Source organism: Vipera ursinii, assembly GCF_947247035.1.
Source record: "Vipera ursinii genome assembly, chromosome: 2".
Taxonomy (NCBI): Eukaryota; Metazoa; Chordata; class Lepidosauria; order Squamata; family Viperidae; genus Vipera; species Vipera ursinii.
Window position 1 is genome coordinate 239,565,665 of NC_139513.1, and position 14,645 is coordinate 239,580,309.

Below are 14,645 nucleotides of genomic sequence, written 5' to 3' on the forward strand. Positions count from 1 at the left end.
CTCCTCGCAACTGCTTCTTGCCCTGCTTCACCCTCCCCAAATGAAATTAAAACAACCTCTTACCGCCTCACCCGAGACGCAAGGCGATAAGGCGACGGCGAGCACCATCCACACGTTCCACACGCTGCGGCTGCTGCTGCGCGTGGGGCTGCTGGCCGTCCTGTAGGCACTGGGCCGTCCTGCCGCTGCCCGAGGGGAGGGCCTCACGCCCACCGGACTCACCTGTCACAAGCACCGCTCTCCCCCCCGCGGGGAATGCGCTTCCGCTGGGCGGTGCTGGCCGAGACGAGCCAGCAGGCAGCCGCCGTGAGCGCGGCACTGAGGGGCAGCGGCAGGACGGCCCAGCGCCTGCAGGACGGCCAGCAGCCCGACGCGCAGCAGCCGCTGGCTCAGCAACAGGTCCAAGCGCAGGAGCCGCACCGCCAGGCTGCCCAGGTAAAGCAGCCACACCGAGAGGCTGCACGCCCAGTCCAGCTCCATGAGGGGCAGGGCGGGAAGCCGGCTGGGAAGAGGGACCGGGAGCCCAGGCCGAGCACGCCTCGGCCGACGGTGAGAGGGAAGCGGCACATGAAAAAGAGGCTGCGGGCGGAGCTGCCCCGCCCTGCGCCGAATGGGAGAAGTTCAAGGCCTGGGGGGGGAAGCAGGAGGGATGCCGGCTGCCCTCTGGCGCTGCCTGCTGCCTGGGAAACGCTGCGCCTCGGAGGCCGGCAGAAGCGCGGGAGGGCCGGCGGGGCCAGTCGGGCCTTCGCCTCCTCTGCGACGGACAAGAGCCGACGGGCAGTGCCGCCTTCGCGTGGGGAGAGCTGCCCGACACTCCCGCCCAGCCGTGTCCCGGAGCCGCGCCAGAGATAGCTCGGTTGCGCGCGGCGGCCCGGCTTTGCAAGAATGGGGACGCTCGACTGATTTGTTTTTTCCCCCCAGCGTATAAGATGACCCGGCGTATAAGACGACCCCCCAACTTTTGAGGTGATTTTCAGGGGTTCAAAAGTCGTCTTATACGCCGGAAAATACGGTAATGCAAATAAATAAAAAATATTCCCTTTTACTAAAGGTAGTTCTTGTCTAATAACCATTCATAATTTCAACAGAGTTAAATGAAGGGACTTACAACCTGTGCCTAAAGGCTGTTGCATTGCCCCCTTGGACATGTGATTTCTGAACACTTGGCAACTCATCCACACTTACAACTTGATTGCCAAGCACCTGCAATCATGTGATCAATATTTGTAATCTTCCTTGCTGGCTTCCCTAGAAAGTCAATAGGTTTTTTTTTTGGGGGGGGGATACCGGGGGGGGGGTAGTGGTGGTGGCTGACAAGGTCTATCCTGAAATCCAAGCAGGATTTTGGCATGGTGTGTTTGCAGCATGGGACATTTGCAACCTACAGTTGAAATGTATTTAGCTTATCTCTCCTAATGAGATCTTCCATTATATGGGATATGAAACATCTGTTTCAATTTTGCTATTTGAAACAGTTGCCCTATGCACCAAATGAATCTTAGTTTATATCTGTTGAATCAATTAAGTCATTGTTTAAAGCAGCCAATGATAAACATATATTTTAATATTACTTCATAAATGTCTTTTTAAACAATTGAACAATCTATTCTAACAGAAATAACACCCCTAAGAAGCTGCAAACTTATTACAAAAATTAAAATTGAACAAATTCAGTATTTATATTTGAAGTTATGCATCTGAAGCCAATGTTTGGTATTTTTTCCTACTCATGTATTAATTCTAAGAGATGGATTGGACAACTATTTTATTAAAATATTATAAATGCCTCAGTTTATGGAATGGCATTCCCATTGTAAAGCAAAACTACTATTCTTAGCATTTCCTATCTATATGATCCTGGACAATCTCAAGGTACTGCATACAACTTAGATTTGATACTTCTTGATAATACTACACAATTTCTCACTATTTCTCCAAAACTTTAATCTATTTTAGTCACCAAATTTGCTTTTCCTATTGTAATATAAATGCATTATATTGGTGGTTACACAAAGGATATATGGATCAACATACTGTTATAAATATGCCATTATATTAAATTATTCACACTGTAATACTGAAACCAAGGCATTACGCTGAAGATACCCAACTTTTTCTTTCCACCCAGAACCAACCCAGCGATGCCCTTGCCGTGATGTCCCGTTGCCTGGAGGCGGTCCAGGTCTGGATGGGGAGAAACAGGCTTCGTCTCAATCCCGCCAAGACTGAGTGGCTGTGCATTATCAGCATCTCGGGCTAACCAGACTATTCCATTTCTAACGATGGGGGGTGAGGTGTTACCCCCCGTTGATAGGGCTCGCAACTTGGGCGTCCTCCTGGATTCACGACTCAATTTTGAAGACCATATAGGAGCCGTGACCAGGGGGGGCTTTTGCCCAGGTTCGCCTGGTGCGCCAGTTGCGACCCTACCTGGACCGAGATGCCCTACGCACAGTCACTCATGCGCTCGTGACCTCCTGTTTAGACTACTGCAATGCTCTCTACATGGGGCTGCCCTTGAGGACCACTCGAAGGCTTCAGCTGGTGCAGAATGCGGCCGCGCGAGTTGTGATGGGGTCTCCCGATACTCCCATGTAACACCTCTACTCCGCGAGCTGCATTGGCTCCCTTTTGCCCTCCGGGTGAGATTCAAGGTGCTGGTGATGACCTATAAAGCCCTAAATGGCTTGGGTCTGGGATATCTGAGGGAACACCTGCTGCCGGCATCAAGCTACCTTCGTCCAGTGCGCTCCCACAGGGAGGGTCTTCTCAGGGTGCCACCGGTAAGAGATTGCCGGCGGACGACACCCAGGGATAGGGCCTTCTCAGTGGGTGCGCCTGCCCTTTGGAACCAGCTGCCAGTGGAGCTTAGGACTGCCCCCGACCTCCATTCATTCCGCCGGGACCTGAAGACCTGGCTCTTCGAGCTCTCTGGACCAGGCTGAGAATTTTAATTTTAATTTTAACTGGGGTTTTATTTATTCAGGGACGGATATAATTTTTTTAATTTGTTTTTAACTTTTGGATTTTTGTTTTTAATCACCCTGTAAACCGCCCTGAGTCCTTCGGGAAAGGGCGGTATATAAATGTAATAAGATAAAATAAATAAATAAATTACATTTTTTTATTTATCACTACATATTTTTCCATTCTCGTAGAATGGAAGCTCACAAGTACTGTAACTCTACAAAGCCCAACTTCCAAGTTGCTATTGACTCAATGCTTAGCTATGGATATCCCCAACAAAATAACTTAAGTTTCCTATTATTATTCACGAGAGTGCTGTATATAAAGCTCCATTGTCTTTTAGGTAGGAAGGGAGAATTTTTTTAAAAAAATATTCCTTAATCCTATATCTGAGATCTTTGCTCCAAATTCTGTGTTTATTACCGTATATACTTGAGTATAAGCCGACTCGAGTATAAGCCGAGACCCCCAATTTCACCCCCAAAAACTGGAAAAAGTTATTGACTCGAGTATAAGCCGATCCGCCGTTCTGCAAGCCTCTGCCGCCAGCAGAGGCTCGATCCGCCATTTTGCAAGCCTGAATACACAGGAATACCCTGTGTGGCCGCGGCTCGTCGGCAGGTCTCCGTTCCTCCTGCCGACCTTTGGGGAGGTTTGGGCGCCTCCCCAAACCTCCCCAAACCTCGGCAGGTCTCCGTTCCTCCTGCCGACCTTTGGGGAGGTTTGGGCGCCTCCCCAAACCTCCCCAAACCTCAGCAGGTCTCCGTTCCTCCGCGCAGACCTGCCGACCTTTGGGGAGGTTTGGGCGCCTCCCCAAACCTCGGCAGGTCTCCGTTCCTCCTGCAGACCTTTGGGGAGGTTTGGGCGCCTCCCCAAACCTCCCCAAACCTCGGCAGGTCTCCGTTCCTCCTGCCGACCTTTGGGGAGGTTTGGGCGCCTCCCCAAACCTCTGCAGGTCTCCGTTCCTCCGCGCAGACCTGCCGACCTTTGGGGAGGTTTGGGCGCCTCCCCAAACCTCCCCAAACCTCGGCAGGTCTCCGTTCCTCCTGCCGACCTTTGGGGAGGTTTGGGCGCCTCCCCAAACCTCCCCAAACCTCGGCAGGTCTCCGTTCCTCCTGCCGACCTTTGGGGAGGTTTGGGCGCCTCCCCAAACCTCGGCAGGTCTCCGTTCCTCCTGCCGACCTTTGGGGAGGTTTGGGCGCCTCCCCAAACCTCCCCAAACCTCGGCAGGTCTCCGTTCCTCCTGCCGACCTTTGGGGAGGTTTGGGCGCCTCCCCAAACCTCTGCAGGTCTCCGTTCCTCCGCGCAGACCTGCCGACCTTTGGGGAGGTTTGGGCGCCTCCCCAAACCTCCCCAAACCTCGGCAGGTCTCCGTTCCTCCTGCCGACCTTTGGGGAGGTTTGGGCGCCTCCCCAAACCTCCCCAAACCTCGGCAGGTCTCCGTTCCTCCTGCCGACCTTTGGGGAGGTTTGGGCGCCTCCCCAAACCTCCCCAAACCTCGGCAGGTCTCCGTTCCTCCTGCCGACCTTTGGGGAGGTTTGGGCGCCTCCCCAAACCTCCCCAAACCTCGGCAGGTCTCCGTTCCTCCGCGCAGACCTGCCGACGTTTGGGAAGGTTTGGGCGCCTCCCCAAACCTCCCCAGTTCTCCCTTCCTGTTTGGGGAGGTTTGGGCGCCTCCCCAAACCTCGGCAGGTCTCCGTTCCTCCGCGCAGACCTGCCGACGTTTGGGAAGGTTTGGGCGCCTCCCCAAACCTCCCCAGGTCTCCGTTCCTGTTTGGGGAGGTTTGGGCGCCTCCCCAAACCTCCCCAAACCTCGGCAGGTCTCCGTTCCTGTTTGGGGAGGTTTGGGCGCCTCCCCAAACCTCCCCAAACCTCGGCAGGTCTCCGTTCCTCCGCGCAGACCTGCCGACCTTTGGGGAGGTTTGGGCGCCTCCCCAAACGTCCCCAAACCTCGGCAGGTCTCCGTTCCTGTTTGGGGAGGTTTGGGCGCCTCCCCAAACCTCCCCAAACCTCGGCAGGTCTCCGTTCCTCCGCGCAGACCTGCCGACGTTTGGGGAGGTTTGGGCGCCTCCCCAAACGTCCCCAAACCTCGGCAGGTCTCCGTTCCTCCGCGCAGACCTGCCGACCTTTGGGGAGGTTTGGGCGCCTCCCCAAACGTCCCCAAACCTCGGCAGGTCTCCGTTCCTGTTTGGGGAGCTTTGGGCGCCTCCCCAAACCTCCCCAAACCTCGGCAGGTCTCCGTTCCTCCGCGCAGACCTGCCGACCTTTGGGGAGGTTTGGGCGCCTCCCCAAACCTCCCCAAACCTCGGCAGGTCTCCGTTCCTGTTTGGGGAGGTTTGGGCGCCTCCCCAAACGTCCCCAAACCTCGGCAGGTCTCCGTTCCTCCGCGCAGACCTGCCGACCTTTGGGGAGGTTTGGGCGCCTCCCCAAACGTCCCCAAACCTCGGCAGGTCTCCGTTCCTGTTTGGGGAGGTTTGGGCGCCTCCCCAAACGTCCCCAAACCTCGGCAGGTCTCCGTTCCTGTTTGGGGAGCTTTGGGCGCCTCCCCAAACCTCCCCAAACCTCGGCAGGTCTCCGTTCCTCCGCGCAGACCTGCCGACCTTTGGGGAGGTTTGGGCGCCTCCCCAAACCTCCCCAAACCTCGGCAGGTCTCCGTTCCTGTTTGGGGAGGTTTGGGCGCCTCCCCAAACGTCCCCAAACCTCGGCAGGTCTCCGTTCCTCCGCGCAGACCTGCCGACCTTTGGGGAGGTTTGGGCGCCTCCCCAAACGTCCCCAAACCTCGGCAGGTCTCCGTTCCTGTTTGGGGAGGTTTGGGCGCCTCCCCAAACCTCGGCAGGTCTCCGTTCCTGTTTGGGGAGGTTTGGGCGCCTCCCCAAACCTCCCCAAACCTCGGCAGGTCTCCGTTCCTCCGCGCAGACCTGTCGACCTTTGGGGAGGTTTGGGCGCCTCCCCAAACGTCCCCAAACCTCGGCAGGTCTCCGTTCCTGTTTGGGGAGGTTTGGGCGCCTCCCCAAACGTCCCCAAACCTCGGCAGGTCTCCGTTCCTCCGCGCAGACCTGCCGACCTTTGGGGAGGTTTGGGCGCCTCCCCAAACGTCCCCAAACCTCGGCAGGTCTCCGTTCCTGTTTGGGGAGGTTTGGGCGCCTCCGCAAACGTCCCCAAACCTCGGCAGGTCTCCGTTCCTCCGCGCAGACCTGCCGACCTTTGGGGAGGTTTGGGCGCCTCCCCAAACGTCCCCAAACCTCGGCAGGTCTCCGTTCCTGTTTGGGGAGGTTTGGGCGCCTCCCCAAACCTCCCCAAACCTCGGCAGGTCTCCGTTCCTCCGCGCAGACCTGCCGACCTTTGGGGAGGTTTGGGCGCCTCCCCAAACGTCCCCAAACCTCGGCAGGTCTCCGTTCCTGTTTGGGGAGGTTTGGGCGCCTCCCCAAACCTCCCCAAACCTCGGCAGGTCTCCGTTCCTCCGCGCAGACCTGCCGACGTTTGGGGAGGTTTGGGCGCCTCCCCAAACCTCCCCAAACCTCGGCAGGTCTCCGTTCCTGTTTGGGGAGGTTTGGGCGCCTCCCCAAACCTCCCCAAACCTCGGCAGGTCTCCGTTCCTCCGCGCAGACCTGCCGACCTTTGGGGAGGTTTGGGCGCCTCCCCAAACCTCCCCAAACAGGAACGGAGACCTGCCGAGGTTTGGGGAGGTTTGGGGAGGCGCCCAAACCTCCCCAAACGTCGGCAGGTCTGCGCGGAGGAACGGAGACCTGCCGAGATTTGGGGAGGTTTGGGGAGGCGCCCAAACCTCCCCAAACAGGAACGGAGACCTGCCGAGGTTTGGGGACGTTTGGGGAGGCGCCCAAACCTCCCCAAAGGTCGGCAGGTCTGCGCGGAGGAACGGAGACCTGCCGAGGTTTGGGGAGGTTTGGGGAGGCGCCCAAACCTCCCCAAACAGGAACGGAGACCTGCCGAGGTTTGGGGACGTTTGGGGAGGCGCCCAAACCTCCCCAAACAGGAACGGAGACCTGGGGAGGTTTGGGGAGGCGCCCAAACCTTCCCAAACGTCGGCAGGTCTGCGCGGAGGAACGGAGACCTGCCGAGGTTTGGGGAGGCGCCCAAACCTCCCCAAAGGTCGGCAGGAGGAACGGAGACCTGCCGAGGTTTGGGGAGGTTTGGGGAGGCGCCCAAACCTCCCCAAAGGTCGGCAGGAGGAACGGAGACCTGCCGAGGTTTGGGGAGGTTTGGGGAGGCGCCCAAACCTCCCCAAAGGTCGGCAGGAGGAACGGAGACCTGCCGAGGTTTGGGGAGGCGCCCAAACCTCCCCAAACGTCGGCAGGTCTGCGCGGAGGAACGGAGACCTGCCGAGGTTTGGGGAGGTTTGGGGAGGCGCCCAAACCTCCCCAAAGGTCGGCAGGAGGAACGGAGACCTGCCGAGGTTTGGGGAGGTTTGGGGAGGCGCCCAAACCTCCCCAAAGGTCGGCAGGAGGAACGGAGACCTGCCGAGGTTTGGGGAGGCGCCCAAACCTCCCCAAACGTCGGCAGGTCTGCGCGGAGGAACGGAGACCTGCCGAGGTTTGGGGAGACGCCCAAACCTCCCCAAACGTCGGCAAGTCTCCGTTCCTCCGCGCCCTGCCTGCCTGCTTCTTTCCGCTGCGGAAAGAAGCAGGCAGGCAAGGCGCGGAGTTTGGGGAGGTGCGCGCGCACCTCCCCAAACCTCCCCAAACTTCGGCAGGTCTCGGACGGCGGTGGCTTGGGAGAGGTGCGGGCGATCCCGGAAGCACCAAAGCCTCGGCCGCGCACAAGTCCTCGGTAAGTTTTTTTTGTTGACTGGAGTATAAGCCGAAGTGGAATTTTTCAGCCCAAAAAGTGGGCTGAAAAATTCGGCTTATACTCAAGTATATACGGTATGTTGTATTTTCTTTTTATATGTTTTCAAATATGATTATCTTCTGGTGTTCTTTTAAGAGAAGTCAACTTTTGCATGTAAAAAAATATATTAAAAAACTAATGCAGTATTGCCCACAATGCTAATACTCTCTTCTATTTTCTCTCTAGACTTTCTTGGTTTACTGTATTTTAGAATATATAAATAGAAACAATAACCATGTTGAACTTTAGAGGTTGAACATTAAAGAACAAATATTACATTTCTGTAATCATGTGTTTGAAAAATTCTTTCAAAATTCTGCCACGTAGGATTAAAGAGAAAAAGATTTGACCATCCTATTTGTCACATTCATAAAGTATATATGCAAGCATACATTCTGAAATGGCTAACCCTTAGAATGTTGATTTAGATGATAATTTTGCACCAAATTATTATTACTATTATAAAGACATATCAGGAACCAGTATGAGGAAATTTAACACATTATATAAACCTATGAAAGTATACACATTTACTTTACGCTATCTAAACTACTCTTTTCCCCATTAACATATATTCTAAATAACATACATATAATAATACCCCTCTTTGTTAACTTCAATGGTCTAAATATTTTCCAAATATTACAGTTAATTTTTAATCAATACTGTTCAAAAATTACTGTATTGGAATAATATAAATGTATTACATGTTTTGAAACTATATATTTACATACATATGTATACACAATGTACTCTAATTCAAATATATAAGCATTATATTATTTATTTATGTAGCTTTCTTTACATAGTTTTACTCATTACCATTCAAAATACAGATGCAATTCATAGGATGTCAATTGAAAACCCACCAAATCATAAAATTACATACCCAGCTCTATAGCATTTGTTATACTGCCTGCCTTTCTTCTCTGGAGTACAAATCAACTGATCTGAAGCAGGCAGCTTGATTACTTTTCTTCCTAAACACAGATTTTAATATCTGAGCATGCCTCACCTTATAAAATACTTTATATATATATTATTAATGCTCGACAGAAACTTTCCCAAGGCAAGTTCCAATCCACCTACACTCATAGAAAATCAAACTTGCTGAAAAGGCAAAAATGATAAAACAGCTGTTTTGAGTACTATGAGAGCAAAGCTTTGAACTCTTAATTTATAGCATATTAAAGACAGTGATTGAAAGATGTGGAATGAAGAAAATATGCATTTACACCACATTTTCTTACTAGTATAATTGTAAACTAGGGATCCGAGATGCATGTCTAAAATCATTATCTGCCTATTTGGTGGATGTAATAGGTTTTATCATTGCAGTGTAAAGTTTATCTTTTTTTTACTCAGAAAGATGGAAAGAAAGAAAGTCTTCTGTAACTGTAGCCCTATGTTAGATTTGGCCAGATTATCTAGCTATAGTTCTAATCTATAGGTAGTAGAACTGGTCATTTAATGACCATTTGAAGCTCTATTGGAACTCCCCAAACTATTTATGACCCATTTTTGGAGTTACAACAGTTGTAGAACCCTCCTTGCAATCAAGATTGTATTTGGTAACCAGCTCATCTTTGTAGCTGTTTTAGTCCTGTGGTCATGAGACCACTACTTGTGACTTTATTTATCTTTTGCCAATTTCCACTGAAAAACTACCTTTTGGGGCAAATGGATTTATTTAAACGACTGGCAGTTGCTTAATGATTGTTATAAAAAAAACCCAGCAATAACTTCAAATCCAGTTACATGATAACCTGAACTTATTACCATATCTTACAAACAGGTTAAATTTTAATTATAATTCAAGGGCTATCTGCAGACTATTCCAAGAAGCTTCATTTCTCCTGCTTAACTACTTTTGATTAAGAATTAAAGGTTAATATTAATTAAATTAATAGTATATTAAAGATTAAAATTAAAGGCTCTACCTAACAATATGAAAAGGCACATCTACTTTCCCAGGCTCTGAAGAACACAGTGGTTTCCTGGGAAGACAGATGTTTACCTACCCAAATATAAATGATAAATTCTGAATCATCAGTACAATATTTTAAAGACTGAAATTATAAAAGAGATAGAAATAATTTTGTATTGTGCAATTGTGAAAGGCTGCCTTCTCCTTTTTCTAATTTTCATGATATAAACATTTTATTATGGAGAAATAACCTATTTAATAGAAAGAAGTGGACAATCTGGAAAAAAAACCTATACAAATAATAATCAGTTAACACCAATCCTGTGCAAAATGTTTCCTTCAAAGCCCCAAGTTGCTTTGTAAAATGTGAAAATGTTCATTAATAAACATATCATCAAGGCCCTTGAAGCAGCTGCTTTGATGTGCAGGCAGAAAAGATGTTTCCACCTATGCCTCTGGTGAAGTGAAAGAGATAGTCTCAACGCTTTAACAGGAGGTACCTTGGTTTTTGAGTAAAGCTGCTTATCTCAAATTGAATCTGTCCAATTCTCCACAATGCAAAGCCATTTTGCAAGACCCATTAAATATACTTGGATCTCTCAAAAGTGATTGATATAGCAGATAAACCAATCCTAAAATCAACTGTACTGAAGAATCTACATTATGGCATACACTACTAAAGTTGAAGTGACTTTCCACCTCATTCAGATTAGGATGGCAACAAAAGCATAGTGTTTTACTTAAAAACTAGGGTTTATTGTTTATGTTGATGGGAAATATATATTTAAATCAACAAATGTAGAAGGCACCTAGAAGCACAGCATGTCAAAACTATAAATGAAGTTCTCTAATTTCAATGAAGTAACAAGTTATCATAGCTAACATTTAAGAACAAAAAAATGCTATATCCTAACAATTAAGAATGTCATTATCCATATGAATAGGATGCAGTGAGGGACTTTTTAAGAGAAATAACTGCTTTCCTTAAAATAAAATTTGTTTGCATTTCCACTTTCAATGATACAGGGATTGTTGTTTGCAAATAGGTGCTACTTGTCAGCTATTAGCAAAGTTGAAAATAACTAGCACTACACAACTATCTTCAGACAGACATTCTGAAATACTGAAAATGGAAATATGAATCCTTTTTGTAAATGTCCATGACTTTAAATCATATTTGATACCTATGCAGAAGTTCTTTCACAGAAACAGATTTTTAAATAGCATCCAAAAACACAGTGAGACTTTGACAGAAAGCTTTTTAATGAAACTGACTAAGTCAATCTCACAATCTGGAACATCTGATACAGTATTGCATAAAGCAGAGGTACCAAGAGCATCTCCCAATCAGCATCAACAATATTTGCCTAGGTGGGCCAATGAAGTGACTCTACAACATCCAACATTACAAAATATTTCAGAGTCCAATATTATTACATTATAATCATATTTAGATTCCAAGTAAATATGTTAAACTTTATAGTTAATCAAATATTCACATTCAAAATTGAATGATCAATCCAAAAGTGAAAAGTGATCATTCAGAAAATAACCAGTTGTAGCAGAGGGGAAAACAGGAAACTTATTTTTCATTCAGTCAAGAAAGAATACATGAGTTGAACCACATGGCCCAGATGGTAAAACTGAGTTAAAACCAAAAAAATGAACGGGAGAAGAGGGGAGGAGACAGTAACAAGCTCTCAAAAGCATTTGTTTCTCATTTAGGAATGTAGGCAATACAGAGATTGGAATCTTATCTGAATTTCAAATGACTCATATTTTTCAATTATATTTCCTTTCAAAATAAGTTGAACACGGAATGACAGAAAAGCTAAAAATTCAAGTTTGGAAGCTCGTAAGCCGCCCTGAGTCTTTGGAGAAGGGCGGGATATAAATGGAATTAAAATAAATAAATAAAAATATAGCCTTCCATTAATAGCTTGCCTATCCTGTATCATCAAATATAAAATACCCGTGGCCCCTCAACCAAGCTATAATGCTTCGCCTGTTTGTTATCTATTCATTTTCTGCCTCCATATGAGCGGCAACGGATGTTATGGGTGTGTGTGTGTGTGACGATTTTGCCGAATGGAGGTGGAGGAGACACAACTATTGGGGGATAACAAGAGGACGGCTTGGTCGGTTACATCAAAAACCAATAAATGCCCTCCCGCAATTTCCTCCACAGGAACGTGTCCCTTGATGGGCGATCACGTGGTTACATTAGGGATAAACCAGGGGTAGGCAACCTCGGCTCTTTTATGACTCGTGGACTTCAACACCCAGAATTCCTGAGTCAGCATAGCTGACTCAGGAATTCTGGGTGTTGAAGTCCACGAGTCATAAAAGAGCCGAGGTTGCCTACCCCTGCACCAGACAAAAGGTGGTTCCAACAGTTGTGTTTCACAGCACGCCTGCCCACCATTTATTGAATTCATCGGCTCTTTTATGACTCGTGGACTTCAACTCCCAGAATTCCTGAGCCAGCTATGCTGACTCAGGAATTGTGGGAGTTGAAGTCCATGAGTCATAAAAGAGCCGAGGTTGCCGACCCCTGGGATAAACGAATAGAAAAGAGACGGGGGAAAAACCACATGGTTCTGGTTGAACCAGGGGTCGGCAACCTCGGCTCTTTTATGACTCGTGGACTTCAACTCCCAGAATTCCTGAGCCAGCTAGGCTGACTCAGGAATTCTGGGAGTTGAAGTCCACGAGTCATAAAAGAGCCGAGGTTGCCTACCCCTGCACCAGACAAAAGGTGGTTCCAACAGCTGTGTTTCACAGCACGCCTGCCCACCATTTATTGAATTCATCGACACTAACCTCCTGGACTAGTTCATATGTGCTAGGTCTAGGACAGGGGTCGGCAACCTCGGCTCTTTTATGACTCGTGGACTTCAACTCCCAGAACTCCTGAGTCAGCATAGCTGGCTCAGGAATTGTGGGAGTTGAAGTCCACGAGTCATAAAAGAGCCGAGGTTGCCGACCCCTGGGATAAACGAATAGAAAAGAGACGGGAAAAAAAACCACATGGCTCTGGTTGAACCAGGGGTCGGCAACCTCGGCTCTTTTATGACTCGTGGACTTCAACTCCCAGAATTCCTGAGCCAGCATAGCTGGCTCAGGAATTCTGGGAGTTGAAGTCCACGAGTCATAAAAGAGCCGAGGTTGCCGACCCCTGGGTTGAACCGTCGTCCTGCATCCATTAACGAGCGGTTCTGCCGTCAATGTTACTATGATTTTTGAGGGGGGGGGTAGGGAGAGGCCCAAAGTCAGCCACTTACTTGCCAAGGAGCTGGTCGTATTCAGCACGGATCTTGCCCACCTCGATCTGCAGCTTGGCTCTCTCCCGAGCCGTGTCGTCCAAAGAGCGCCTGGCATCGGCCAACTCGGTCTCGTAGAGGGACTTCAGGCCGGTGAGTTCGCGGCCCCGCACCTCTTCCCGCTCGCTGACTTGGAGGTGGAGCGCGCTGTTCTCGATCTCCAAGCTGCGGACTTTGTCGATGTAAACGGCCAGGCGGTCATTGAGCTCCCGCAGCTCCTCCTTCTCTTGCAGGCGGCTGATGCGGGTCGGACTAAGCGGGGTGCCGGCCGCAACGCTCCGGCCGCGTTGCCCTATCGGCGTGGAAGCCGCCACAGCAGCCGCCATGGCGCGAACAAAGCGCGGGGAAACGGGAGGAAGATTTAAAAAGAACCGCCAAGCGGGAAACCGACAGTATCGGAAGGCTGGAGCCGAGGGAGGGGGCCCAAAAGTTTACGGCGGGGGGAGGAAAGAGGGTCGGTGGACGCAAAGACGTCTCCCGATCCCGGCGGAACAAAATCGGGTGGAAAAGCCGAAAGGAGACTTACAGCAAGCCCGGACGAAAAATTAAGAACGCCCCTGGCTTCAGCTGTAGAGAAAAAAAGGGGGAAGAAAGTGAAGGCAGAAGATAAAAGAAAAGAACTCCCGAGGTCTCAATGAATGAACTGCGGAGGCGAAAGGAAGCGGCCAGGCGGGAAAAAAAAAAGGAGGAAAAGGAAAGAGGAGGAGCGAAAGCAAATGAGGCTTCTGCGGGTGCCGAGAAGGCAATTCTCGAAAGGGAGGCGGCAGAAGGCAAAGCGCAGATGCCTCGAAAAAGAGCCGCGCAGACTCCCCGGCTGGCGTTTGCTTGTTGGAAAAGAGCAAACCTAGCTACCCAACCGAGAGGGTGCACAGCCTCCGGCCGTTCCTCCCGCGTTAGAACGGAACACAAAACAGGCGGGCTCAACGCAAAACCAACATGGCCGCCAGGCGCGCTTCAGTTTCTCCCCCCTCACCACCCTCCCTATTCTCTCTCCCCCCGCCCCCTCCCCCCGTCCTGTCCGCGCGAATCCCTATCTCACGTGTCCGAAGCTTAACCAATCGGACGGCGAAGCGCGGTCAGCTTCGCTCTTTATGGAGATCGGGACGCAAAATTCAAAACGCGCAGACTTGCAACTGTCAGCGAGATAGCGGCGCGCGCGCGCGCGCGCTTTTACCGCTCCGCCGCCCACCTTCGCCCGCGCGCACGTTGCTGGGTTCGCGTTACCGCCGTCCTTTGCTGCTGCTTCCCCTCCCCCCACCCACCCCCACCCCCAAATCCTGGCCGGGATTTGCTCGGAAGGTGGAGTTGGCGCTTGTCCTCTCCGCTCTTGTTTTCCTTCGCGGCTGCTGCTGGCGCGGTGTTGAATTTCTCCTTTCCCTCCTTAACGCGGCCGTCCTAAATAGCAACCTTATTTCTCGCCGATAGTCAGGGAAATACGTCCAGTCGAAAAGGGGTGCTCTCATATGCCCCAGCATAGGAATCGCGAGTTGGTTAATTTTGGCTGGGCTTGCTTTCGATAATTAAGGCTTGGGCGGGTTGGAGTGGCTTGAATAGTTAGTGACTCTTCAAAGTCCTGGATT

The 14,645-nt window shown here is 50.2% G+C and overlaps 1 protein-coding gene across 1 annotated transcript in view; it reads right to left on the reverse strand.

Annotated features, from left to right (window-relative positions):
• The window catches only part of LMNB1 (lamin B1), a 35,201-nt gene extending 21,217 nt beyond the window's left edge, over positions 1–13,984 (reverse strand). Inside the window, exon 1 of the mRNA XM_083354529.1 lies at positions 13,027–13,984. Within this exon, the coding sequence (XP_083210655.1) occupies positions 13,027–13,391 (365 nt within the window). The 5' untranslated portion in view covers positions 13,392–13,984. The remainder of the gene's footprint in view (positions 1–13,026) is intronic.
• Between the last annotated feature and the right edge of the window lie 661 nt (positions 13,985–14,645).